Source organism: Paroedura picta, chromosome 5 (assembly GCF_049243985.1).
Source record: "Paroedura picta isolate Pp20150507F chromosome 5, Ppicta_v3.0, whole genome shotgun sequence".
Classification (NCBI taxonomy): Eukaryota; Metazoa; Chordata; class Lepidosauria; order Squamata; family Gekkonidae; genus Paroedura; species Paroedura picta.
The window spans coordinates 28,548,067-28,574,888 of NC_135373.1; the positions used below are offsets into that span (position 1 = coordinate 28,548,067).

Here is a 26,822-nt window from a genome sequence, read left to right on the forward strand (position 1 = left end):
GTCAATCCCTGCTCTAGCTAGTCAACTGGCTTCCGTGACTTGAATTCTGCTATAGAAGACAGAATTTTGGCAAACTGAAACAAGCCCTGCTTGCTAAGATCTGCCATTCTCTGTTGATATCCTGCCGCCTGTCCAGCAGTTCAAGCATTTTCTCATAGCCTTCTATCAACCGCCTCTCTGGGAATGCCTCAGCATCTCCTCTCCCATACCTGGCATAAACAACCTGCTCCTCGGAAACACTAGGGGGGAAGCGAAGCATTGCGTAGCTGACGGCTTCTTCTGAACCCTCGTCCAGGGATGCAAGGGAGTTGACAGCTCCTTCTGGGACTTGGTTGTTGCACAGCTGTTCCGGCTTGGGCTAAGTCACAATGAGACACATTGTTTGTCCTCTTGCATGGGAGGCCTCTGTTTATTGCATGCAGATCAAGTGTTTGGCCCTATTGGCCAGGCTTTCACGGGAAGGCTGCAGCGAAGGAAGGTTATCAGCAAGAGGAGGTTGGTGTACAGGGTAAAGTGGGCCTTGCTTTTGTGTCTACAATTCAGCTTTAACATAGTGATTGATAGGGGGACACACCAGTCTAATTTTGGTGGGCCTCAGTAGATCAATTCTGCTACAACCAGTGGCCACATCATAGATAATGACGGTTTTCAAACTCAAGGTAGGGCCTGGAGTTCTCCTGGTCCTACAACTGATCTCCAGATGACAGAGATTAGTTCCCTCAGAGAAAATGACACCTTTGGAGGGCAGACTTTATGGTATACCATAGAGTCTAGGAGATACCAAAGTCCTAGAATGACATCACATCCCCACTGACTTTTGTTCTCTCCCCAGATTCCACCCTCTCTGGGCGATGGCTGAACATTTCTGGGAATTCCTCAACCTGGGATGCCAGTGCATGCTCTCTTCTTTTAAACCATCACAGCAGCTCCCCTTCCAAGTTGTAAATGGAACCAATCCAACATAATACTTCACCTTCCTCACAAAAAACGAGCCAGAGTGCTCTGTCCTGGAAACTCCTGATCCCCTCTTTTTCTTCCTGTGTGTTTTGAAAGACATGTGAGAAATTACTAGCCCTGCTGAACAGACCCCTTCCCTCCAGCAAAGTGGGGCACATCCTCAGGATCCAGCCTATCAAGAGTGCCTTGCTGTGGGGTGGAAGCTGACCTAGGCGTAGAGCTGCCAACATTCACTGATCTACTCCATTTCTACCCTGCCTTTTTTCCTCATGGAGATCCAGTGCAGTTCCCATCATTCCCCTCTCCCTGTCATTTTATTCTCACGACAACCCAGTGAGGCAGGTCACACAGCGAGCTTCTGCAGCTGTCAGAATCCCCCATAATTTTATTCTGTTTCCATTATGATTCTGTTGCTTGCTAAAGTGTTGCTCTGAGCTGTCTTGCCCTGATGCAACCCAGATGCTTTGGTTTGACACCCCAAGGTCATTTCCTGCTACAATGTTTTATGACTCCTTAGCCTCCCTTCACATTCCCCCCCCCCTACCTTTGGTTAGGACCCCTAGTTACCAGACCTGTTGTTTGGATGGCTAAATAGTTATCTCTATGTTTTGACCCTTTTGATTTGTGCCTGGTTTGAATTCCCAGGGGAGGGGGAAGCGAACCCCTATATTGCCTGTGTTAAGCTTTGTACCTCAGTCCTGACTATGCCTTCATTGCTGATGCTTTCATTTTTCTTAAATAAACTTTCATTCTATGAGGTTGCTCATTTAGAAATCGAATTTTCTCACAGTGGCAAAGTGAAGATTCAAACCTGAATCTTCCCGATCCTACTGCCATACTTCTGCCCCCTCCACTCAACTGGTTGTCATGGGGTGGCTGCTGTTGAATGCTTGCAAGCAGCCAGTCCTGAATGTGGCATGCAAGCTGTATGGTAGCAAATTTCCCAGGGGCTGCTGCTGGACCTGATTCCGATGAGTCCTCAATAAAAAGAGTGAAGATTAAAATAAGGGTCTAACCACTTTTCCATGCTGTTTCTCTGGTGTAACTAGCTGTCCTATCTACAGAAGTTTGGTTTGCAGAAACTACCAGGCAATATTATTTAGCTCTGTGCCAAGGAAACCTGCAACTGCCAGTTTTGGTGTAGGAAACCGATTAGGCAGTTTGCAACTGTATCTGTGAGTGGACCAGAGGAAATGACAGCCCCTGCTTGCCCTGTTTCATAAATTGCCTTTAACAGCTGCAGAAAATCAGCAGATGAATCTTGATCTGGCAATACAGTGATGCTGGGAAGGGCCCCCTGTCCAAGTAAAGTTCAGCCTGCATTTGGGAGATCACGGCGGTTCTTTGATATAGTGAGCGGCCCTCATGTGAACTGTGAACTGATATAGTGAGCGGCCCTCATGTGACACAATGTGCTGGATCCATTGTCACTTTCCTCAGCCACTAGGTGTCTTCTCTAGATGCAAGAAGTCTATTGCATCAAGAGAAGAGAAGGCTTCTTTGCATCAGGACAAAGCCCTGGCATCTGGGGAACACAACCTATCTACCCCAACAGTTTTTCATAGTGATGTGGTACAGCCAAGGAGGCCAGGAGAACAGAAAAATGTCACCTTGGACATGTCACCCTGATTTGGATGGCCCATGATGGCCCAACCTCAACAGCTAAGCAGGGTTAACCCACCTAGGAAATTTAGGCAGCCAATGGAAGACCACCTCTGTACATCTCTTGCCTTGAAAACCCTAGAGGGTTCCCATAAGAAAGCTGTGATTAGGTGGTAGTTTATATCTCCTTCAATCAACATTCGCCCCCTTATGTACCCACATAGAAAGAATATTGCTCACCATGCCTTCAGAACAAAGATGAGCAGGCCCAACATGAAAATGAAACTTAGAATGGTGCCAACGCCTATCATGCCATGCTTCAGTTTGGTAGCTTTGCTGTCTGCACAACATAAGAAAGAAAACAGGCTTGCAAGGACTACATCTGAAAGCAGCTTTCGTTCTAGGCCGTGAAAAGCTCATGCCAGCTCCAGCCAACAATTTAACCTAGCAACCAGCTTAATGATGGATGTTCATCCAACATCCCATATTAATATCTCAGTGTGGAACTCAGATGCTGATATCTACTCACGGGACACAGAGAGCATCAGGGGCTGCGATTTGCCCACGGAAATTGTGTTGTATGCTTTGCAATGATACTCCCCCGAATCTTCGACCTGAACTTTTTGGAGAGTCAGGAATCGGCCATTTCCCTCCTTCAGCTTTTCTTCGCCTCGGTACAACTCAAAATTATAAGGAGGTGGGTTGGCGTCAGCAGCACACAGCAGTGAGACATCTGTTCCCTCTGTCACAACTGCCTGCCTCTCCAGAGACAGACTGACATTACAGGGTCTGTCTGTCCAAGAGAAGAGAAGGAGCCATTCAGTGTAACCCACCATTTGGCCTAGGGCTTTGAACATCATTTCAAGACAAGCCGATTGAAAGGAAGACATAAATCAAATCAGCCTCATGATATGGATATGGATATAAATGCAGGAAGCTTCCCTCTACTGAGTCACATCGTTGGTTCATTGAGGTTGTGGAGAAAAGGCCCATGTCAAATGGGTAGTTTTTAACTGAGAGAGAGATAATAAGGAATAGTCTTGATGAAATAAATCCTGAACTCTTTACCTCTCTCTCCCTTTCTTTCTCTTTCTTTCCTCTGCCAAGTCACTTCCTGTAGCTGTTCCCTCTTATTGTAACTTCCCCGTTCCCTCAAATTACTGATTCTTTACCAAAATCTGGACCTTTTCCATCATTAGGTTGGCATCAACCAGAGCCTGAGCCTTCTCCACCATGGCTATGGTTCTGTGGAATGGATTCCCTGAAGAGGTGAGGGGGGTGATCTTCTGGAGGTTCTGCAAGGCATGCTTCTTTAACAGGGCTTCCTAGGGAGTCTGAATGGCAGGCATCTTTAAGGTACAGATGTGGGGTTGGTCATTTCACTTTTGGTTTTAACTACTATCGTAAGCCTTTGAGGAAGTGTGAGGAATAAATGTTTCAATACATAAATAAATATTTTGTCTTCTTTCACATCACCTGCTTCCTGATTGGTATTTTAAACTGGAGATTCCAGGGCTTAAAACAGTGACCTTCCATATACGAGACAGACGCTCCACCGTTAAGCCATGAGCCTGCCTCAGTGAAACTAAGCCCCCAGGGTAGCACTCATTCAAACTCCAGGAGACTCATCTCCTAGAAAATAGATTATGCATAACCCCAGGATTGGAAGTTAGGTGTGGAGTTCCCCGCACAAAAAGACAAAATTGCCTCTCATACAGAGGCAATAAAACTGCCAAGGAATATTTTTACCATGATCTGTTGGTTTTCCATGCACATGGGGATTTTTTTTTTCACATGGAGAAGCACTTGTGGAATACTCCACCCACAATCTGAAATGGGGTGGTTCTTGAACACTATTGCCATATTCATGTGAAGTAGACTTGATTCTTTCTTCTAAATAAATCTCCTTGTTTGCCTTTCCATGACCGTTTATGCACTGGGAACTTCACTGCCCCAGCTCCCATGCAGGAGCACAAATCGGGGGTGGATGAGGTGCACCAGGCCAAATGCTACTCTATGTGGGTGCAAGAAGAGGTGGGACAACCTGCAGCCCGGCATGAAACCTCCAGTGCATAAACGGTCCATGACTAGGCCAAGAATCAAATTGCTTGTGTTCTTCATGATAAGGAAGCTCAGTGCATTTCCCCTTCCCCATTTTTTCTTACAACAACCCTGTGACCGGGAGGCAATAATAAGCCCATGTCAGAGTGGGGATTTGAACCCAGCCCCATCCTCCTAATCCAGCAACTAAACCACTAAATCTCATTTGTTCACAAGGAGTTTTCAATTCTAGGGCAAAGCACCAGCTCCTATTTGAACCATACATGTGCCATTGGGGGCCAGAGCCATTCTAAGACACCAAAACATCAGTGGATTGCCCTTAAGAGTAAAATAGGTAGGACTGATTCCTAGAGCCTAGAGCAAAAGAATAATATTCTCAAGGTTTATTGTCAGCCTGTTTCTAAGTTCCTTTCATGCTCTTACTCACAATAGACATCCAGTGTGAGTTTTTGGGAGCGGGAAATCGCCACACTGTTAGTGGCCTCACACCAGTATGTGCCAGAATCTGCAGAAGTCAAATGATAGATGCTCAGCTGATCAGCTACAGAATCTGGATGTGGCTCCCCATTTTTGTACCATCTGTAGCTGTCAACTTTGGGGTTTGCCTTTGTTGCTTCACACCTCAATATAACATAGTTGCCTTCGTGAATTGGATTTTTTGTCTCTTGCACAACTTTGACCTCTTTGGGGGCATCTGTAAGGAGAGGGAACAGAAACAAAATACTCCATGAGGACACTGGACATACACAGGCATGGTAATTCAGAAAAAAAAATATGTGCACACCTCTCCTTGCCTATTCCAATTTGCAAATCCAGGGCATACAACATAGTTGTGGCTTAACACATTGCTTAACATTCTGTTCAAGCTCTCTGCCCTAAGCATGCCATCCTTGGCACAAGTAGCCATCCTTGGAACACATGGAGAAACGCAGTTTGGGCTATTTTCATGATCTGAGCCTCCATTGAGAGGGAGGCATCAGTGATCACCCCCAAACCCTGCAACTGGTGCAGATGTCATTTGGACTCAGTCCAGGAAGGGGAGATGTGCTTCTTGGTCCTGTCCCATTCTACCCAGCCACAGGACCTCTGTCTTGGGGAGGTAGAGTTTCACTCTGCCTGAGCCATCCAGCCACTGCTTCCAAACAACTGGCAAATGTTTCTGGGGGGAGTCTAGCTGTCCATCCATTAGGAGGTAAAGCTGGGTATCATCCACATATCGGTGATGCCCCTGCCCAAAGCCCAGGACTAGCTGGGCTAGAGGGTGCATACAGATATTAAAAAGTGTGGGGAACAGTATCGCCCCATGTGGTACCCCACATGGGAGCAAAAAGGGGCTAGACAACATTTCCCTCACTGCAACACCCTGAGTCTGGTTCTGGAGAAGGGAGACCAGCCATTTCATCACAGTCCCCCCTAATCTCGGCCCCGGTGAGGCAGTAGGCCAACAACTTGTGATCGACCACATCAAATATGTCTGATAGATCTACAAGCACGAGGATGGCTGAACCTCCCCAGCCCACCTTGTACCAGATATCATCCATCAGGGTAGACAGCGCAGTCTCCACGCTGTGGCCAGGACAAAAGCCAGACTGGATGAAGTTTCTTCAAAAAATGCCAGGAACTGCAGCCCACTCAACTACCTTTCCCAGAAACATAGTATGAGATATGGTAGCTGGTAGAATTCCGGGTCCAGCAATGTTTTTTTCAAGACAGTGTGCACCACTCCACTTAAGGGAGAGGTTCACAATCTCCCTTAACAGACCACCCATCTGCTGGTGACCCAATTTGAGTAACCAAGAAAGGCAGGGATACAAGGAGCAAGTGGTTGCCCACACTGACCCCAGAAATTTGTCCACTTCAGTTAATGAGAGCCATCTGAAGCCATCAAATACTAACTCCCATGATGGCCACAGAGCTTCCAGTGCACAATCTGTATCAAACATGGCAGGTAGATCCCTGCAGAGTGACAAGACTTTGTCCATAGAATAGTTCCTTAAAGCCTCACAGTGCAAATCCAATTGACTAATATTTTGGTATCTTCCTCAAAGGTGGTAAGAAGCCTAATTACCCTAAAATGTATCACCGGTCAAGAGCCAGCAGACAGATTTTCATGGCATAAAAGTCATGCTTCACCACTTTCACCACTACATCATATGTCTTCATAACCGTGCGATGTCCTTGCCACCTCGTCATGAGTCTTTCTCCACACTCGCTCTAGCTGTCTCACCTCCTTCTCTCTTCCTGAAGCTCCTCGGAACATTGAGGAGCTTGTTTGAGGTGAAGGCTGAGAGGGCACTAAGGAGCAATCTCATCAAAGGCAGCCATTAGACAGGACTGGCAGTCCTCCACAATGGCTGCTAACAAGACGCTGGAGGGCATCGGGTCCCACAGGGCATTCAGGAATCTCTCGGATTCCATAAGTCTCCATGGGCAGATTAAAATATGTCCGTCACCAAAACGGGGAGGGGGTGGTATCCTTATTCAGACCTTCAGGGCATGGTGGTCTGATCATGGAACAATGTTATTCACCACTAGATCTACCTCTACTCCTGAACAAAGGATTAAATAGAGGGTATGGCCAGCCTGATGGGAAGGACTGGCAACAAATTACAAGAACCCAACTATCTCCATGGCAGACACCAGATCCAGAACCAAGTCCTGGAGACAGCATGCCCACATGGACATTGAAGTCCCCCAAAATCAATAATTTGGGGTAATGCAATGTCCAAACAGCTGCCCCCTCCAGCAGGCCTGGCAGGGAATCCGAGGGTGAAGTAGATGAGCGGTACACCACCCAGATTGCCACTGATTCCCATCCTTGACTGAAGCATTCAACCTCCAGAATCAATGGTGCAGGGAGAGCGCTGAAGGGAACGGTCTCCCAGACCAGGATCACCATACCCTCTCCTCCCCTACCATAGAGCTGATGCTGATGTAGGACCAAGAAACTGGGTAGAGCCAGATCATTCAAGGTGACTGTCTTGCCTTCCCGCACCCAGCTCTCAGTCATGTAAGCCAGGTCAACCTCGTCCTTCGCGAAATAGTCCCTCAAGGTTGAGGTCTTTTTGTTAATTGACCTGGAATTGCAAAGCATCAACAATGGTTCCACTCTAGCCCTCTCTCCCCCAATTCTGGGGATGGGATGAAGATTTGAAGGGCAGCGCATATATTGACCAGGCCACCAGCCATAGGAAACCCACTGACTTATTGGACCTATGTACTTCACTGCCCTCCTATTATTGAATCTCCTCCCATCACTATATCTCCCTTGGCCCAGAATAACTGGAATCTTTGCCCTGGGCAGGGTCCCTTCCCCATTACCCCCATTTCTACCCATCTGCAGAACTTCCATAGGTAACCCCACCAGGGGTGCCCACAGGTGGAACAGACTGAGGCTGTCTACAGCAGAGCACAAAAAGGGAGACTGAGTCCCAACCACTGAAACAAACTTAGCTGTACTGATTAAATCTAAGCACCCATCCACTCAACCCATACCAACCCATGCCCACCCTCTTAACCCACCCCTCTAACAACTAATAAGAAACCAAGCAGTCATGTGCAGATTTGGAATCCTGCTGAGTCAATAGCACTCCTCTCCTCTGCACACCCATAATTGGTCCTGTCTACCCTCCCCCCCCCCAGTACTCTATCATCAGTTTCTATACCATGAAATTCTCCAAAATAATTTGGTTTGAATGATCTTCCTGTGTAATTCGAACCAGATGACAGATCACAATTCACATCATAAATCCTTTATGAAATTCCATGTTATAAAACATTTGACTTCTATACCATGTGATAGGGAAATTGTAGCTGGATTCAAAGGAGGAGTCCAAATCACTACTAACATCTAGAGCAGACACTCTTTTCTTTATTGATTGACCATAATCAAGACAAGCATCCTAAAAAAGTTCCTGACATTGACACTGTGACATTGTTAATCTTTGGTACTTATAGCCCACTTTATGCCACAAGAATGCAGTCACAGATAAGCAACCAATGAGTGCCTATTCAATACTGTACCAAACCTAAACCAAAAGAAAAGCAATTGATACTCCTATGGTACCCAGGACACCATGCCACCCGACCCGGCTGCTACCTAGCCCTGCAGGCCAGCTGCCAGTGGGGACATTGGATGTACCGCCAGTAGCGTACTCAGGTAGGGCAGTGCACACGCTGTACAGGGAGCCCACTGCTAGTACCCATTGCATTCCTAGATGCAACACAGGCTTTTGGACTAGTAAAATATAAATCCCATAAAAATCTAATAACAACCTACTCTGGCAATGAGAAAAATAAAAGCCCCTCCTCCACTTCCCATGTCCCCCTCTCCATCAGCACCTCAGGGTCCCAGTCCCCACGGGTGCCAAATGTTCTTGGATGAGAAGATCCTACATCCTGTGATCACCCATGCCCTGGTCTCAATCAAAGACCTGTCGGAAGAGCTCCGTTTTAGAGGCTCTGCAGAAACGAGAAAGTTCCTGCAGGGCTCTTAGCAGCTCTGGGAGTTCATTCCACCAGGTCGGGGCCAGGACCGAAAAGACCCTGCCCCTGGTCAAGGCCAGGCAAGCTTCTCATGGACCCAGAATCACCAACAGGTCAGTACCTGCAGAAAGCAAGGCCCTACAGGGAGCATCAGGCAAAGGGCCACAAGGGTCAAATACAAGACCTTGAACTTGATCTGGGATGCAACTGGCAACCAATGCAGCTGCCTCAGCACAGGCTGGATATGGGTCCTCCAAGGTTTTCCAGTGAAGATCCTGGCTGCTGCATTTTACACCAGCTGCAATTTCAGGGTCAAGGACAAGGGTAGGCCCATGTAGAGTGGGTTACAGAAGTCAATCCTGGAGGGGATCGTAGTATTGCATATGTTACACCGAATGGCAGTGTTTTATCTTGCACACTGGCTTTGCCATGTGCTCTGCCTGTGGTTCCCTGCACTTGCAACATTAATAAGAAGGGGAGTTCCTGAGCTATGCACTTGCCCAGATCAGGCTTCGGTGCCTGAAAACACTTTCCTCCTGTTCTCTCCCTCCCACCTGCTGTGAATGTTTTCTATTTAACAGTGAAAGGGGTTTCAGGGATTTCAAGAAGTACATTAAGTGGAGTTACTCACAGTGTATATCCACAGAGACTGGCTGAGATGAAACACATTTTATGGTATTGCAGACTTGACATGTGAAATTACCAGCATGTTCTAATTCTGCAGTGAAGACCAGCAAGCGTTCTTGATTGGATAGAGTTGATTTATCCTTATGCCATATGTACCAGATGTGATTACGTGGATTACTGTGGCTGAACGAACAGTTTAGTCTGACGGTGTCTTTCTCCTTTATGGGACGGTGGTCATTTTCAATGGCAAGGTGGACGTCTTTGGGAGCATCTGGAAAAATCAGATCAGTGTGTTTCTTTATGGAGAAGGCGAGAGGGTGAGGATGATGCAGTGAAGGTGCATACTTGAAGATTAGCCAGGCATTGTCAAGATTCAATCCCAAAAAGTCAATGTTGAACATCGGTTCCTACTACCACCTTGAAAGAAAGAACTATGTTTGTTTAGTAAAGGTAGGTGCAGCCACAGCAGATACCTACTTGACACAATGGCATCATTTCCGGCACAACACAGAAGCATGGGCATTGTGGAATTTGCCTTTAGGAGTTCTGGGATGTTCACCAGAGCATCACCCTGATGCGATGTCAACAGTTCCAACAGTTCATGCCAGAAGTGATATGTTCATGCTGTCATGATCTCCTCAATCCCTCATGGTAAGTACATACCCACCAACTTCTACCAACTTCTAGATGACCCAGGAGGCCCCTTGAAACTCTGTTATTCTACAATTCTATGATCTACCCTACTATGGACCAACCGTTTCATGCTGTATGCTTGCTGCATTATGTACATACAGCAGTAGAGTACGGATAGTAGCAGAGATTAAAAGAAAAGCAATTCTTAGAATGAGATGCTATGACAAAAATCTAAGTTATTTGATCTATACCCTGTACAAACCGTCCACAATTCACGTGGTGTTTCTCAGCCTGGTTTTGAAAAAGAAATTGACTGTAATGAAACACACGTAACCAATGACTAAGTAACCAAGAGTCTTTTTCTCAAGTATCTCCTGAACTCATGAGAACTGATCTTGGAAAATTAAACACCCAGGCTGTTATTATCATTGCTTCCCCCAAACATTGCTTTCCCAAGCAATTGACTAATGATGAAGACAACCCATTTCTGTATATGCTGCATTGGACACCATGCCTCATACATTACCAGCCCACTTCCAGCTACAGATAACAAGTGATGTAAGGAGGAGTGAGTAACCAGGCAGGTCTAGAGAGGAAAACAATTCCCACTTTGCTGATCCCTTGTACGTGATCTGCTTCCTTCAAACAACCAAACATATCACATTCATGCATGCTCCACTTCTTGCATTTCTTGCTACTTACAAAGAACATCCAGAGTGACTGGTGGAGAGTCTGATTTTCCAAGCTTGTTTTCGGCTGTACAATAATAGGTGCCAATATCTTCAACCTGAATTGCATTGAATTGCAACTGAAAGCTTTTTCGGAATACACCTGCCTGTGTAAGTTTATACCATGTGTAACTGAAGATCCATGGATTTCCTTTAGCAGAGCACTTTAATTCCACTTTTTCACCTTCTTTGATAAACTGCATGGGCTTTCTTTGGACTTCAACCTCCTTAGGTGGATCTAAGCAGAATACATAGATGCTGAAATTAGGAATCCTCCTTCAAGTATTTGTTGACAGTTCTTGCAAGACCAAAGAGCTCTATTTCCATTGAGAGACAGGAGAGGACAAATGCTGGACAAAGAAACATAACAATGTACCAATATCGCATCCAGTAGAAGAGTAAGCTGAACCATCTGAAAAAGAGAGGCAACAGATTTGGAGATACCATGAAAGGTATCACAACAGATTGGGAATCATCTGAATTTTTGTATCTGGGTTCAAAATCTCTGATCTGTTTCTAGAAGGTAGAGTACTTATTTCCCAGATTAATCCATCCTGTTGTGAGATCATTTATGGAATTTGAGAGATGATAAAAAGGTTTATTGCCGTGAAACATGACACACAACAGACTTGCAAAGAACTGGGTTTAACATTCAGGTTAATGTTCTGTCACTAATATATGGGGTTCATTCCATTCACTTGGAAACAGTGTTATTAATTGCTGTTTCCTGATGCTACGAGTATTGTGGAAAATAATAAGACGGGTGATTTCTATATCTTGCTTGGTAAGGGTTGCCAGCTATGGGTGGGAAACTCCTGGAGATCTGAGGGTAAAGCTGGGGAATGTGGGTTTGGGGAAGGAAGGAACTTCACTGGGGCCCATTATGCATGGGCCATAAGGCCCCCACTGGTGGCACCAGGGCTTTGGTTAAAATCAACGAGAACGCACGCTGCCACCGTGAGTACGGTTGCCTCCTGGCCCAGGGCTTTGGAAGACCTGAGTTAAGCGAACACGGGATCTTCTGGAGCTTCCCAGGTAAGCTGGGGCTGCGATGGCCTGGCGCTGTGCATAATCAATGGTGTTTCATCAGACTGGAGAGAGGTGAGTAGCGGGGTACCTCAGGGCTCGGTGCTCGGCCCGGTACTTTTTAACATATTTATTAATGATCAAGATGAGGGGGTGGAGGGACTACTCATCAAGTTTGCAGATGACACCAAATTGGGAGGACTGGCAAATACTCCGGAAGATAGAGACAGAGTTCAACGAGATCTGAACACAATGGAAAAATGGGCAAATGAGAACAAGATGCAATTTAATAAAGATAAATGTAAAGTTCTGCATCTGGGTCAGAAAAATGAAAAGCATGCCTACTGGATGGGGGATACGCTTCTAGGTAGCACTGTGTGTGAATGAGACCTTGGGGTACTTGTGGACTGTAAACTAAACATGAGCAGGCAGTGTGATGCAGCAGTAAAAAAGGCAAATGCCATTTTGGGCTGTATCAACAGGGGCATCACATCAAAATCACAAGATGTCATAGTCCCATTGTATACGGTACTGGTCAGACCACACCTGGAGTACTGTGTGCAGTTCTGGAGGCCTCACTTCAAGAAGGACGTCGTTAAAATTGAAAGGGTACAGAGGAGAGCGACGAAGATGATCTGGGGCCAAGGGACCAAGCCCTATGAAGATAGGTTGAGGGACTTGGGAATGTTCAGCCTGGAGAAAAGGAGGTTGAGAAGGGACATGATAGCCCTCTTTAAGTATTTGAAAGGTTGTCACTTGGAGGAGGGCAGGATGCTGTTTCTGTTGGCTGCAGAGGAAAGGACACGCAGTAATGGGTTTAAACTTCAAGTAAAATGATATAGGCTAGATATCAGGAAAAAAATTTTCACAGTCAGAGTAGTTCAGCAGTGGAATAGGCTGCCTAAGGAGGTGGTGAGCTCCCCCTCACTGGCAGTCTTCAAGCAAAGGTTGGATACACACTTTTCTTGGATGCTTTAGGATGCTTAGGGCTGATTCTGCGTTGAGCAGGGGGTTGGACTAGATGGCCCTTCCAACTCTATGATTCTATGATTCTATAATCGGCAGCACCGGGCCTGTCAGGCCGCCCAGCCTCGACCTGCGTTGTCGCTTAAGGGACACCGCACGCCCCTGCGGGCTCCGTGGTGGCATGGAGCTGGCAGGGGTGACCCCCTGCCCCCCGGATCCCCGCTCCCCCCAGCCCTCCCCACCTCCCCCGCCTGCTCTGCTGCACTTACCTCGTCCGGGCCTCTTAGCCCCAGCTTAAAGCATGCGCGTGCGAGCTATGCCAGAGCAACCCAGCATGCCCCGCTTCCGTGCATTCATGGGAAACAGCGGGGCATTGTGCCCTGCCGCAATGGCATGGCGGCAGCGCACACAATCTGGCGCCATACATAAAATGACTGGGATAGAATGTCATAGAAAGAGAGGGTGAAAATCAATGACATATGAGAACACAGAGCAGGGGCTCTAAGAAGTACAGAAGAATAAAACTTTGTATTAAGAATTTTGACATGTTGTCCCCTTGACTGCACCAAGCTGTAAAAGATTTCCCATTGGTCACATGTAACATATTATTAATTTATTACTAGAAATAAAGCCCATTTTATGTCTGAATAAAATGGGCGCTAGGAGCCTGTCTTCTCTCGGCGCCGGGAGCGGCCTCACCGCGGCGAGGCCATTCCCAGGGCCGAGAGAAGGCCGGCTGCCGCCCCCCACCCTCTCCGAAGCCCAAAATGGCGTTCTCTGGCCCTGGGAGCGGCGAGGCCATTCCCGGTGGCAAGAGAAGGCTGGCTGCCGCCCCCCCCCCACCCTCCCCGAAGCCCAAAACGGAGTTCTGTGGCCCCAGGAGCGGCGAGGCCACTCCCGGTGGTGAGAGAAGGCTGGCTGCCGCGCCCCTCCTCCCCGAGGCCCAAAACGGTGTTCTCTCACCCCCAGGAGCGGCGAGGCCAATCCCGGCGGCGAGAGAAGGCCGGCTGCCGCCCGCCCACCATCCCCGAAGCACAACGGCATCGTTGGGGCCGCAGAAGCCTCCTTCCCCCCCGCGGAGTGGCCTACCGTCGGGCGTCTGTGGCGGTGGCGGCTCCTCAGCAGGCGGGCGGCCATGTTGCGGCAATGTTGGGAGCAGAGTTTGTGGGTGGAGTCCGGGTCAGGCCAAGTGGCCAATAGGGAGGCATGCCTCCCAATTGGCCACTTGGCCCCTGATTGGCCCTCTCCGAGTTTTTATCCCAGACGGGTCCTGCCCTAACTCCTCCCCCAGAGCCCTTACTCCTTTATTTATTATGTGGCGCAGTGTACCGCGGGGCGGTCTTATAGATATTTATATACCAGCCTCCTCGAAGAATTTAAATGGTTAGCTGTATCAATTCAAATCTTACTTTGGCCACCACTGGACTGGCTTTCTTATCACCAACTCTTCTTCATTTATGACCATTACAAGATCCACCACTTCCTTGAGGGAAAAGCAGGTTTTCCCTCAGAATCATTGGCTTTATCTGGGAAGAACTGGATAATGGAAGAGTATGACACTACCCCGAGACATCACAATGAGAGGTGGGGTACATATTGTATGAATAATTAAATAAATAAAAGGTAATCTAGTGTCACAAACTTGTGTTGCCTAAAATAGACTGGTCTCCTGAATATATAATGTGGGAATTAGCGATTCCAAGAGACTTGCTGAGCAAAAGAGGTAACCCGCAAGATTTTTCCACCTAGGCAAGGGGGAGGGGGGATCTCAGGCAAAGGCAAACTTAAAAATTAACCTAAAGGGGTTTTTATTGAACAACAGAAGTCCCTAACATACATTCATGCTATTTAAACTAAAGAAGCATATGAGAAGAAAGAAAAGATTTTGGGTCAGAAAAGGCTTGATATCTATCTTCCTTAAACATGAAGAAGTCTAATAAAGATGAGAAAAGCACCAGACGAACCAGGATGCAAGGTTGGGTGCATATTGTAGATTATAAGACCAATTCTACAGTGGTGTTCAAATAGCTAAAAATGTATCCTGAGGGCAAGACTGGACAGTTAGTCTCTAAAACAATGCATTTGAACTAATGACCAGTGTGAAATAAAGGAATGGAGACCAGCTAATGGCTTTACAAAGTCTGTGACAAAGAAACCTTGTTTGAGTTAAAGGGAAACCTCCACGGTGAGGTAATTCAGAAAGAGTGTTCTCAGGCAGCTGCAACATGAGCACTCCTACTTGAATGGGTGTTTTCTTGTAGCAAAGTCACTTTGCTAAAAATGGATTTGATGATCTGGTGCACAAGGATAAGGAAACAACAAGCAGGTGATTTAATGAGGGAAGGAATTAGGAAAAAAATGGGCACAGTTGTGGGGAAGATAGCTGAAAGATATCATGGAAATTAGCAAACTGCCAGAGACCATTCTACCATAGTCTGAGGCATTCCTAGATGAAAAAGAGGTTGCTTGATCATGCCCCCTGTGCAATTAATTGCATTACTCTGTGATAGCCAGAATCCTTTTGCTTGAGATTAACATAGCACTAGAACAAGTAGTGTGCAGACATGCCTGTATAAGCTCTCTGACTCAGCCATATTTGGCTAAAGTGTACCAGAAATAGAGACCACTACTGCTATGTTGATGATTCAAACATTCAATATGCCATCAATTGCACCATCTTAATCAACTTACACTGGACATCTATATGGATTTCTTTTGATTTCTCAGACCCAACACTGTTCTTAGCCTCACATCTATAAGCACCGGAATGCTGGTCTCTTTCAGTTTGAAATTCAATATTTTTGTTTTTTGCCCATTCTTCCATCAGTTGATCATCCTTATACCAAAAATACTCAGAAACCTCTGGGTTACTCCTACTGCATGTACACTCCATAGAAAGTGTCTCTCCCTCTCGAATGGCCGTTCCAGGTGAAGATATCAACTGAACATCTTTAGGAGCATCTGAAATAAGAAACCATCAGGGAAAAGGAACATAAATCATGTAAGGTGTATAAAAATGTACAGGAAGAACCTAGGTTTTAGGTCCTAGAAATAAAACTATCATAGAATTCACTGATGCCCTCTGTGGTCATGCATTACTATAGTACCAACTCAATTTCCATATTATATATGCCACACATTTACAAATAGTCACATGCAAAATCCGCATACCACTTTTCTTCCCTTAACCTTTTCAAACAATTGGAAGCACTAGCTGGATCTTCTCCTGGCTATGTCTATCAAGCATTTTGATTTGAAATGTGATGCCCTTTGGGATATGTTGAGGGGCACACATGCCTTCTCTTCCTGGGGGGAGGGAGCATCTGAGAAAATTGCATTGCACAACATTTGATCCATAAGAACTACTTGATGATTAAGTTCGACTTCTGAACCTGTCCCTCATAAATGAAGGTGGGGGGGCAGGCTGGGGACCTGAGATGTGTACTCTGATATTAAGTAATCAAATACCCCAAATTATTTTTGGTATTACCCAGACCATTGCTGAAAACAATGGTAACCACTGGTAACCAATAGTTTCCAGATATTTTGGTGGAAACTGTCTTGACCACAGGTTTTTAAAATTACATATTATTTTAAATAGATCATTCTGCTTTTTGTAGATTTAGTGAGGGTACAATGGATCAAGACTGACAAGTGGCAGAATAGGAGTGAGAAGGAGAAAATAAATTAGCTGCTTATATAACTGATAGAGATAATATCCAACCAGAAGAGTTAAACAATGTTGACACAAAAGAAAATTAACCATAGTGTCTGTCACAAAAATTCAGCTGTAACAGTCTTCTAATGATACAGCAGATGCCTTCATATATATCCAGGACACTGCATATGCACATGCCTGGGATATACTGCGTGCAGGTGTACGGTATCTTTTTCAACTTTCTCCTTCCGCACCTTTTCCTAAATCATTTTAGCCTATCTAGATTAAAATTTGACCAACGGGCAAGAGTTGGTGGATGAGGTGAAGGAGGTGGGGACCCTAGGGGGAAGTGACCATGCCCTCATAGAATTCCTTTTGAGATGGGGAGCCAAGGAAGCTTGTAGCCAGACGCGGATGTTAGATTTTCATAGGGCAAACTTTAATAAACTCAGAGACATGATGAGTGTCATACCATGGACGAGAATGCTGGAAGGGAAGGGAGCATGTGAAGGGTGGGCGCTACTCAAACAAGAGCTATTGCATGCTCAATCAATGACTATCCCAAAAAGACGAAAACACTGCAGGGGCTCTAAGAAGCCTATTTGGATGAACAGAGAACTTCAAGAGGAACTAAGAAAGAAAAGGAAAATGGATGGAAATGGAGGGAAGGACAGAGCTCTAAAGAAGAGTACCTACAGGTTACTAGGCACTGTAGATCAATCATCAGAAAGGCCAAAGCTGAGAGTGAGCTAACATTGGCCAGGGAAGCCCATTGTAACAAAAAAATATTTTTTCAGTTATGTGAGGAGCAAACGTAAAGTAAAGGAGGCAATAGGCCCACTGTTGGGTGCAGATGGACAAACTCTAATGGAGCATGCAGAGAAAGCAGAAAGGCTCAGCACCTATTTACATCTGTTTTTTCCCACAGGTCAAAATGTTTAGGCACATCTAGAGATGGCAGTAGCCAAGAGATAGTGTCTGGGTGGCAGGTTGACATGGACAGAGAGGTTGTGGAGAGACATTTAGCTGCACTGGATGAGTTCAAATCCCCTGGGCCAGATGAAATGCACCCGAGAATGCTCAAAGAACTTTCCGGAGAACTTGCAGAACCCTTGTCCATCATCTTCGGGACCTCTTTAAGGACTGGAGATGTCCCGGAGGACTGGAAGAGAGCAAACGTTATCCCAATCTTCAAAAAAGGGAGGAAGGATGACCCAGGAAACTATAGACCAGTAAGTCTGACCTCTGTTGTGGGTAAGATAATGGAGCAGATATTAAAGAGAGTGATCTGCAAACATCTTGAGGACAATTTGGTGATCCAAGGAAGTCAGCATGGATTTGTCTCCAACAGGTTCTGTCAAACCAACCTGGTTTCCTTTTTTGACCAAGTGACAGGTTTGCTGGATCGTGGAAATTCAGTTGATGTCGTTTACTTGGATTTTAGTAAAGCTTTTGATAAGGTTCCCCATGATGTTCTGATGGATAAATTGAAGGACTGCAATCTGGATTTTCAGATAGTTAGGTGGATAGGAAATTGGTTAGAGAACCACACTCGAAGAGTTGTTGTCAATGGTGTTTCATCAGACTGGAGGGAGGTGAGTAGCGGGGTACCTCAGGGCTCGGTGCTCGGTCCGGTACTTTTTAACATATTTATTAATGATCTAGATGAAGGGGGTGGAAGGACTACTCATCAAGTTTGCAGACGACACCAAATTGGGAGGACTGGCAAATACTCCAGAAGATAGAGACAGAGTTCAACGAGATCTGAACACAATGAGAAAATGGGCAAATGAGAACAAGATGCAATTTAATAAAGATAAATGTAAAGTTCTGTAAATGTAAAATGTAAATGTAAAGTGTCAGAAAAATGAAAAGCATGCCTACTGGATGGGGGATACGCTTCTAGGTAACATTGTGTGTGAATGAGACCTTGGGGTACTTGTGGACTGTAAACTAAACATGAGCAGGCAGCGTGATGCAGCAGTAAAAAAGGTGAATGCCATTTTGGGCTGTATCAACAGGGGAATCACATCAAAATCACAAGATGTCATAGTCCCATTGTATACAGCACTAGTCAGACCACACCTGGAGTACTGTGTGCAGTTCTGGATGCCTCACTTCAAGAAGGACGTAGATAAAATTGAAAGGGTACAGATGAGAGCGACAAGGATGATCTGGGGCCAAGGGACCAAGCCCTATGAAGATAGGTTGAGGGACTTGGGAATGTTCAGCCTGGAGAAAAGGAGGTTGAGAGGGGACATGATAGCCCACTTTAAGTATTTGAAAGGTTGTCATTTGGAGGAGGGCAGGATGCTGTTCCCATTGGCTGCAGAGGAGAGGACACGCAGTAATGAGTTTAAACTACAAGTACAACGATATAGGCTAGATATTAGGAAAAAAATTTTCATAGTCAGAGTAGTTCAGCAGTGGAATAGGCTGCCTAAGGAGGTGGTGAGCTCCCCCTCACTGGCAGTCTTCAAGCAAAGGTTGGATACACACTTTTCTTGGATGCTTTAGGATGCTTAGGGCTGATCCTGCATTGAGCAGGGGGTTGGACTAGATGGCCCTTCCAACTCTATGATTCTATGATTCTATGAAAATTTGATTGTGCTATCACAAAACAAAGAGAAATCCTTTAAGACCTAGGGAATAATTTGGCTTTCCCTGATTTAAATTCCCCAATTTGTAGTCAACTGAAATCTTGGAAGCAGAAAGAAACCACTACAACTGAAAAAAAATCTTCTTCATGTTAACATTTCCTTAAAGCATTCAGTATGTAAAGTTGTGTTATTATCAAGATTTCGAGAACAAGAGATATCCAAGAAGATATCCTTTCTTTTTTATATCTATAGCAGGATTAGCTATCCCAGCAAAGTACTTTGTATCTGAAATAAATAAAAAAATACTTTTGATGTTCTATAACACCCTACTGCACCCAGATTTCACTGTTAGTGTTGTGGCTGAGCAGACTAGATGTATATTGTGTTCAGGTCAGGCAATATCTTCTTTTCATGGTCTCTCCCCACTCACGGTGCCCAGATCCTCTTTACACAGCACTTACATTTCACATTGAGCTCCACAGTACTCTTAGATATTTCCGTCCTCTGTCTTTTCAGGGAGCAGACAAGACGCTTTCCATGGTCCTCCCAGGTCATTTGCAAATCCGCCACTGTTTGGAGCATTCCATTACTCATAGTTGTTTTTTCTGCAAGCGAACGAGTGCTTCCTAGGAAACTGATAGTCAGTTTTAGTGGTTCCGCAGGACAATGGTATGTTACAGAGCAGGTTACTCTCATCCACCCTTCTCGGATATCTTTTGGGTTGAGGTCTATCTTTGGATATGGAGGTGATTCTACAGTCAGAAAATAAAAATTGGAATATGCCCAAGTTATGGTTGGAATACTTTTTAAATAGTCTCCTTATAGAAATGTGTAGCTTCTTATTTTGGATCATGCATGTACACAGAAGCTTCAGGCACATATCTAAAAATCAGCAGCTAGACCCAGAGCATGACACTCCAACCTACACCCTTTCACATGTGAGACCTGTTCAGGTAGGGGTTTCAAGAGTTACAGTGACCTTCTACTGGGTAAGGAAAAATTGGCCCTCTGCTTTCATGAATGGCCAATGACAATCCATGTGGCACATGTCAAGCTGCTTTCCTTCGTCTCTTTTTCAAAAGTGTGATCTGGAAATGAAATTGACCATGGGAAGACAGCTAGTCAACTTTATGTCCTCATTAATTTTTCCCATCAGATTAGGGAAATCCAAGAGAACAAATGGGGATGACAGGTTTCTCCACTGTCTAGTGACCTACCATACAAAGACATAATTCTCTCCAAGTATGTTGGTAACCATGCTAGAACATGACTTCTAGAAGGACCTTGCAGCTTGTTAAAGAGGAAGTCACTGCCAGCACACACCAGAAAAGTCACATGTAGGAAGTACAGTTTGACAAGTAGCAATCCTAGGAGGAGAGCCAAGAGAAAGCCCAGCATAGAGAGGATAAAGAACTCTGCCATACCCTATCCAATGAGTTTCCAGGCAGGGCCACTTCTCTTCCTGTACTTCAGAAACCACTTTTGAATGGGGAGCAATGTGAAGTGATACCAGCAACAGTATCTCATCTGCAAGAGGATCACATAGGCGGTGTCCCTGTTGGATAGTCAGCATGCATTGTGTCTGCACTGGTTTGCCCTAGCACATGTGCTGCCATCCTAACCTGAGTTTGATCCTTCAAGGTCTACTGAAGTGCAAAGATTTAGCTGAATGACAATTTACTATGGTCCTGGGGATGATCATATTCTGCCAGGAGATGGGCCACCAGTCCCTTTGGATGAGAGAGCTGCCAACAGTGCTGGTTGAACAAAGCATTGACCCTTTTTGATAAAGCATCGACATGGGTCACAGGCATGGTCAAAGATGCCACTCTGGTGCCCTCCAATGTTGTCCTCTAAGGAGATCCCTGCAGTGATGGCAGTTCCTTCAGAAATATAGCTCTAGTAACAAGTGATGTGATGCAACTATGAAGCAGCCAATCTAGGAGAGGAAGAGCAAGGAGGAAACCCAGAGGGGTTCCACTGCTGGTGGGAAAGGAAGACAAGGTGGAGGTTAGCAGGGAGAGGCAGAAGACAAGGGGCAAGAGGGAACTGGGGCTTTCAGAGTGGTTTGGAGGAGAAACTTGACTGGGCTGCACCAGCTGATAGAATATGTGCCCTTGGGCAATATTTCCTAAACTGTTCTGCTATAGACACAGAGAGTAGACAAAGGGAGCAGCTAGCCATCAGAGTCTGTCCAGAGGCCAGTCCAAAGTCCAGACACTGGTTTGTCCAAACTTACAGCATCAAATCCTAGGGGAACTCCAAAAGAAGAGTTCTAAAACACAGGCTGAGGGCAAAACATGAGAATCAGATCACGATACAGGCTGCAAGGTCACTAGTTAATGGACACCTTGCTTCCGCACAAACACTCCCTTGCTGGCTGTTTTGAACACCATGCTCAGCAGCTCCCAGGCCTCTCAACCCTGCTCCCGCAACCAGTGAGTAAGCGGATCATCTGCTAGGAGGACGCAGCTTGGTCCACGTTCTTAAACCACAAAGCTGTGCTATAGATAGTTGTATATCTACCCATCACAACTTTTGCTGATCAGCAGGGGTACTCAGAAGTGTAGTGGCAGTTTCCAATTCCAAGACAGGGAAAATGTTTCTGTCTTAGCATCAATCCCCCAGCACTAGTCGAGAAGACTCCCCATTCAAATCTCACAGCCCACCTGATCCCTTGAAAACCTTTTGTAACAGATGAGAAGGAAAGAGAAATGTCTAAACAGTTCTTACCAGCAACATTGATTGTAGCATTGAGAAACCACTTATTTTGCTGAACTGGATGACTGTATGAAGCAAAAATCCTTGCCCCATAGGTGCCATTGTCCTCCATTTGGACTTGAGAGATCTTCAAGCTGCAGTCTTTCTTCTCATTCTTTAAATTCCCTAAAAACATCAACCGGTTTGAAGAAGACTGTTTTCTTGATGCTACAGAGCTGTTGTATAGTAGGCGGCCAGAATAGTCTGACTGGTTTGTATCATAAAAAGGCTGATAGTACCAAAGCAGGCGGATGTCTCTGAGAAGAGCCCCCATATATTGATTGATCTGGCAGGGAATCACTACACAGGATCCTTCCCAGGTGACCAGGGAATCAGGGTTTATCGTCAGTGGGTTCAGATTGCAAAGGAAACCTGAAATGGAAGGAATACAAGGCAGAATTGGGTCAGCTTCCTGTGTTCTCCTAGAACTAAATATTACAGACACTTATGAGTCCCCGAAATTTTGCCTCCACTCTGATGTCACACAGAAATGGCTGGAACCAAAGAGCCCTGAAGCAGTTGTTCCATTCAACTGAGAAGTGAACTTAGGACTTAACACCCCTTCATGAAGCACCCCCAGCTATTTTCCAAGCTGGAGGAGTTTCCCAAATGCATATTGCTTTGGTTTGAGTTGGGGTTATTGAAACAGTAAGTAAGCTTATACAAGACTTGGATTGCCCCTTTGGATCCTAGCCTGCATCTGTGATAGGCAGAGCTAAAATAGGTGCCACAGAGGACAAGGGAACCAGTAAAAGCCATGCTCCAAATCCATGTGCTGAGGGAGTTAGGAGCTGAAAAGGAGACAGGAGGGAAGGTGAAGTTAAGAGTTAGGTTCTGAGGGTTTGTTTCAGAAGAGCCCTAACATTTGTCTCAAGTGATGCACTGAGGGGTATTTTTCAGAATAAACGTCGTTCTTCCTCACTTTTTAAAAGACATCTTATTGTAACTGTCATATTTACCTCTTATTCAACCTGTTCCTAAATGACCTTGTTCCAACCTTGTTAGGAGTAGATGGCCATAGCTCTAGACGTTGCTTGTCCCAGAGCCCTTGTTGCTTTATGCCAGTGGTTCTCAACCTTCCTAATGCCGCAACCATTTAATACAGTTCCTCATGTTGTGGTGACCCCCAACCATAAAATTACACAAGGGCTCTTTCACAGAAATTAAACCAAAACTGACAAATGGCATAAAGATCCATTATTTATGATTGTATATAAATTGTTTTTTTTTCTCGGGCTTCTCAGTTCAGTTCTGTCTCTTGTCCTGCCGAGCTGTGCTGTCACCTGGAGCGCCTGGCAGGAGACTGAGCTGTGCGGGAGGCACTGCTGGAGCACCTGGCATCCGAGCGCAGGCACCTGCAGGAGGAGCAGCAAGAGTGGCAGCACCCCCCAGCCAAGCTGCTCACCGTGCCGCGCCCCTTGTGAAAGGGTCGTTTGATCCCCAAAGAGGTCCCGACCCCAGGTTGAGAACCACTACTTTATGCCAATTTATTGTCCCACTCCCAGGTGAATCTGTATCGCTACTGAAATAGTTTTCCAAATTTTCTGTGGCTAATAGGTTGGGATAGAGGTATGAGAAAATCCTTTTGTTCTCAAGAACCTGGAAATCTCACAACTTTGAAATCAATGATAATAAACTAGAATTGGTCAAGCGCCTTCCTGTGACTACCTAGATATATGTTTCCATATACCATTCACCTGTACTCTTCATCTCAAGATGGCAGAAAATATGGCCAAAACCACCACCAGAGGAAATCAAAATGTTTTGAGGTATTGAATGCCAAAATAAGCACACAGCTGTTGTATGGAATTTCACTACTCAGTTCAAATTCTTATGAAAAACCTTACAACTGCCTAATTGTATACCATATGCCATCCTATGCTTGGAATCTTGAAACAAAGGCTGGCTAATAACTATGAAATATTAGCTCTGACTCCACTACAATTTGGATCTGAATAATCTCCCTTCTCAAGTGCTTGCAAAATTTAACTTTTCCAAGTGGTTGTCCCATAGCAGGACCAAAGTTAGATCATTAGGCATATCCATGGGCTCCTTATCTCTTCTCCTGGAATGTTCAGCCTTTCAAATGATAAAATGTAGACTTCTAAACACTGCAGCACAAAACCTCAACAGTGCAACAACTAACACTTGCTCTCAGGTCAACACACACGTCCCAGGCTTGTAGTGGAAACAGCAGCACAAACAGGCAAGGCAAAAGACCTAGATTCTTTAACTAGCTTTTGTGTGCCCCGCTGCAGCGCTTTAAAAGTTGGGATAAGACTACCATCCTCCATGTGAATCCTGAACTTCTCCTGGCATTAAAATATTTCCAGAATTCAGAGATCAGTTTCCCTGAAGGAACCAAACAACTGCCTCATCCCAAGCTTGTCATGGTCATAGCAACAAACAAGTCAAGCAAAATGCCAGCATAGTTTGAACAGGCTGAGGGTCATCGTTAGCTCTGCTCAACCTATTGAAATGCCATGGGAACCTCAGTTGGATTGGGTGAGTCCATGGGAGATAAAATATGAAAAGGTTCCTTTCAATAACAAGAATGAGGAGGACCTGGTTGCTAGCCAATTCCCACCCCTCTTTATTTGAGCTTCACTAAGGCAGCCTCAAGATGCCCAGAACAGAACAAGAACTATTAAAGGTTTTGATTTTGAGTCCAGGCCCTTCCTAAATGATGGATATGAAAAGCCTTAGGGACTGCATATCTGCATGAGTGCAACTGGTATTATATACTGCTAGGGGAAAGTTCAGCTTGTTAGACCACGAGATGACCAATGCTGCCTAGGATCCTTCTTTCCTATTCTTCCCACAGACCAAAGAGAGACACAAATCATTACCTGGAAGGAAGAGCAGCCAAACCAAGTTCTTCATTGTGAACTCCAGAAGGAGCCAACTCTGAGGAAAGAAAAGTGGATTATATCTGTCTCTCATTCACTTTGTCTTTATTGCTACCAGGATTCTCACCAAATGGTAGGAGGGGCAAGGCTCCAGGCCCATGAAAGTGAGCAACAAAATACCAATTGGCCCTTGATGGAAAGACCCAGAGATTCTGACCTCACCTATTGACCAGTTCAGGAAAGCAGCCATTTTCACAACATTTCCCTTTTTAGTCAAAACCTTTGTTAGCATATTGACCGGTCAGGACCAGCTCAGGATCAAAGAAATATGTGGTTGATTTGCTTATTCGTTCATTTACAATATTTATTTCCCAGTGTATGTTTTTATGTATCTCCTTATGCTTCTTTTCCCCCCAGTTGGAATGCTAAGCTGCTTACTTTATTCTCCTGTCAAACATTTTACCTTTACAACAACCCTGTGAAGTAGGTATGAAGGCCCCGGCAGCTTCCATCCCTCAGAGGAAAGATTTCCTGTCCGTTTTTCTTCCCCTGTTTGTCTGTGCGGCCCAAGTAAAGTACTTACTTCTTTGATGAAGAACTCTGGCTGTCCCACCCTGTCACAAGATGCTCTTTTGACTGTAGGCTCAACCCAACAACCTGAGGGGACATTTGGGAGCCCCATTTAACTTGAGAGCCAGTTTGGTGTAGTGGTTAGGAGTGCGGACTTCTAATCTGGCATGCCAGGTTCGATTCTGCACTCCCCCACATGCAGCCAGCTGGGTGATCTTGGGCTCGCCACGGCACTGATAAAACTGTTCTGACTGAGCAGTGATATCAGGGTTCTCTCAGCCTCACCCACCCCACAGGGTGTCTGTTGTGGGGAGAGGAATGGGAAGGCGACTGTAAGCCGCTTTGAGCCTCCTTCGGGTAGGGAAAAGCGGCATGTAAGAACCAACTCTTCTTCTTCTTCTGAGTCTTCTTCTTAAATGGCACCTGAGACATCTTGCAATTCAGAAATTCAAATATTTTATTAACATAGAGAAGAAAGGCCAGGTGAAGTCAGAGACTGAAAATTCTGAGGTAAAACTAGAAGACTTTAGGACAGTGACTTCGATCTTTATGTTGAGAGGCTTTTGTTCCACTTTTATCATCAAATGCTCCAGTACACTTTATTAATCACTTTCTCTTTTCATTTCCAGAAGGCTTTTTAGAACCTAGATCCCTTCCCTTGAAACACCAGTACTCATCTTGAGTTTTTACTTGACTCTTTAGGCCAGTGGTCCCCAACCACCGGGCTGCTACCCGGTGCCGGGCCACGAAGGCCTCGGCACCAGGCCGTGGCTCCCTCTCCCCCCCCCCCCGCAGTGAGAAACTTCCCGTGGGGGGAGGACGATCCGGTGGCCGCGCATGCTCAAACGCGCATGAGCTGCAGTTCCACGCATGCACACATGCGCGGAAGTGCCACTCATGCGCATTTGTGGCCACGCATGGGGCAAACGCACATACGTAGACCTGCCGTGCATGCACGGCATGAGCAGCCGCCGGACCCCCCCACACACACACACTGGTCCGCAGCCTTAGAAAGGTTGTAGACCACTGCTTTAGGTCCCTAAAGTCAGTTCCTAACAACACCAAACCAGGGATTTCTTCACTCTTCAGAGCTATCTCCTTGTTGGAGGTCCTTCTTGTGCCCTAAGGGCCTTCTCCTGCCCTAAGCCTTGCCTCTTCAGGCTCCACTTCCATATTTCCAGAAATTTCCTAACCTGCAGTTAGCATCTTTAGCCGCAGCCGCTTTCCCCACTTAAAAATAGGCAGAAGACCCTGGTGTCACGTCTCATATACATTTTGGATCAGTAAAAACAGAACTTCA

General features: G+C 45.6%; 1 protein-coding gene across 6 annotated transcripts in view; it reads right to left on the reverse strand.

The window, feature by feature from the left end:
• LOC143837292 (B-cell receptor CD22-like) overlaps positions 1 to 26,822 on the reverse strand; it is a 40,709-nt gene that overhangs the window by 10,215 nt on the left and 3,672 nt on the right. For all 6 annotated transcript variants that reach the window (XM_077336929.1, XM_077336928.1, XM_077336925.1 and 3 more), the window contains 11 exons: positions 24,953 to 25,010; positions 22,077 to 22,475; positions 19,805 to 20,095; positions 15,777 to 16,046; positions 11,068 to 11,331; positions 9,737 to 10,003; positions 5,048 to 5,314; positions 3,089 to 3,352; positions 2,800 to 2,899; positions 974 to 1,037; positions 210 to 358 (listed from right to left, as the gene is read on the reverse strand). In XM_077336929.1, the coding sequence (XP_077193044.1) occupies positions 210 to 358; positions 974 to 1,037; positions 2,800 to 2,899; positions 3,089 to 3,352; positions 5,048 to 5,314; positions 9,737 to 10,003; positions 11,068 to 11,331; positions 15,777 to 16,046; positions 19,805 to 20,095; positions 22,077 to 22,475; positions 24,953 to 24,986 (2,369 nt within the window). In that variant the 5' untranslated portion in view covers positions 24,987 to 25,010. The remainder of the gene's footprint in view (positions 1 to 209; positions 359 to 973; positions 1,038 to 2,799; positions 2,900 to 3,088; positions 3,353 to 5,047; positions 5,315 to 9,736; positions 10,004 to 11,067; positions 11,332 to 15,776; positions 16,047 to 19,804; positions 20,096 to 22,076; positions 22,476 to 24,952; positions 25,011 to 26,822) is intronic.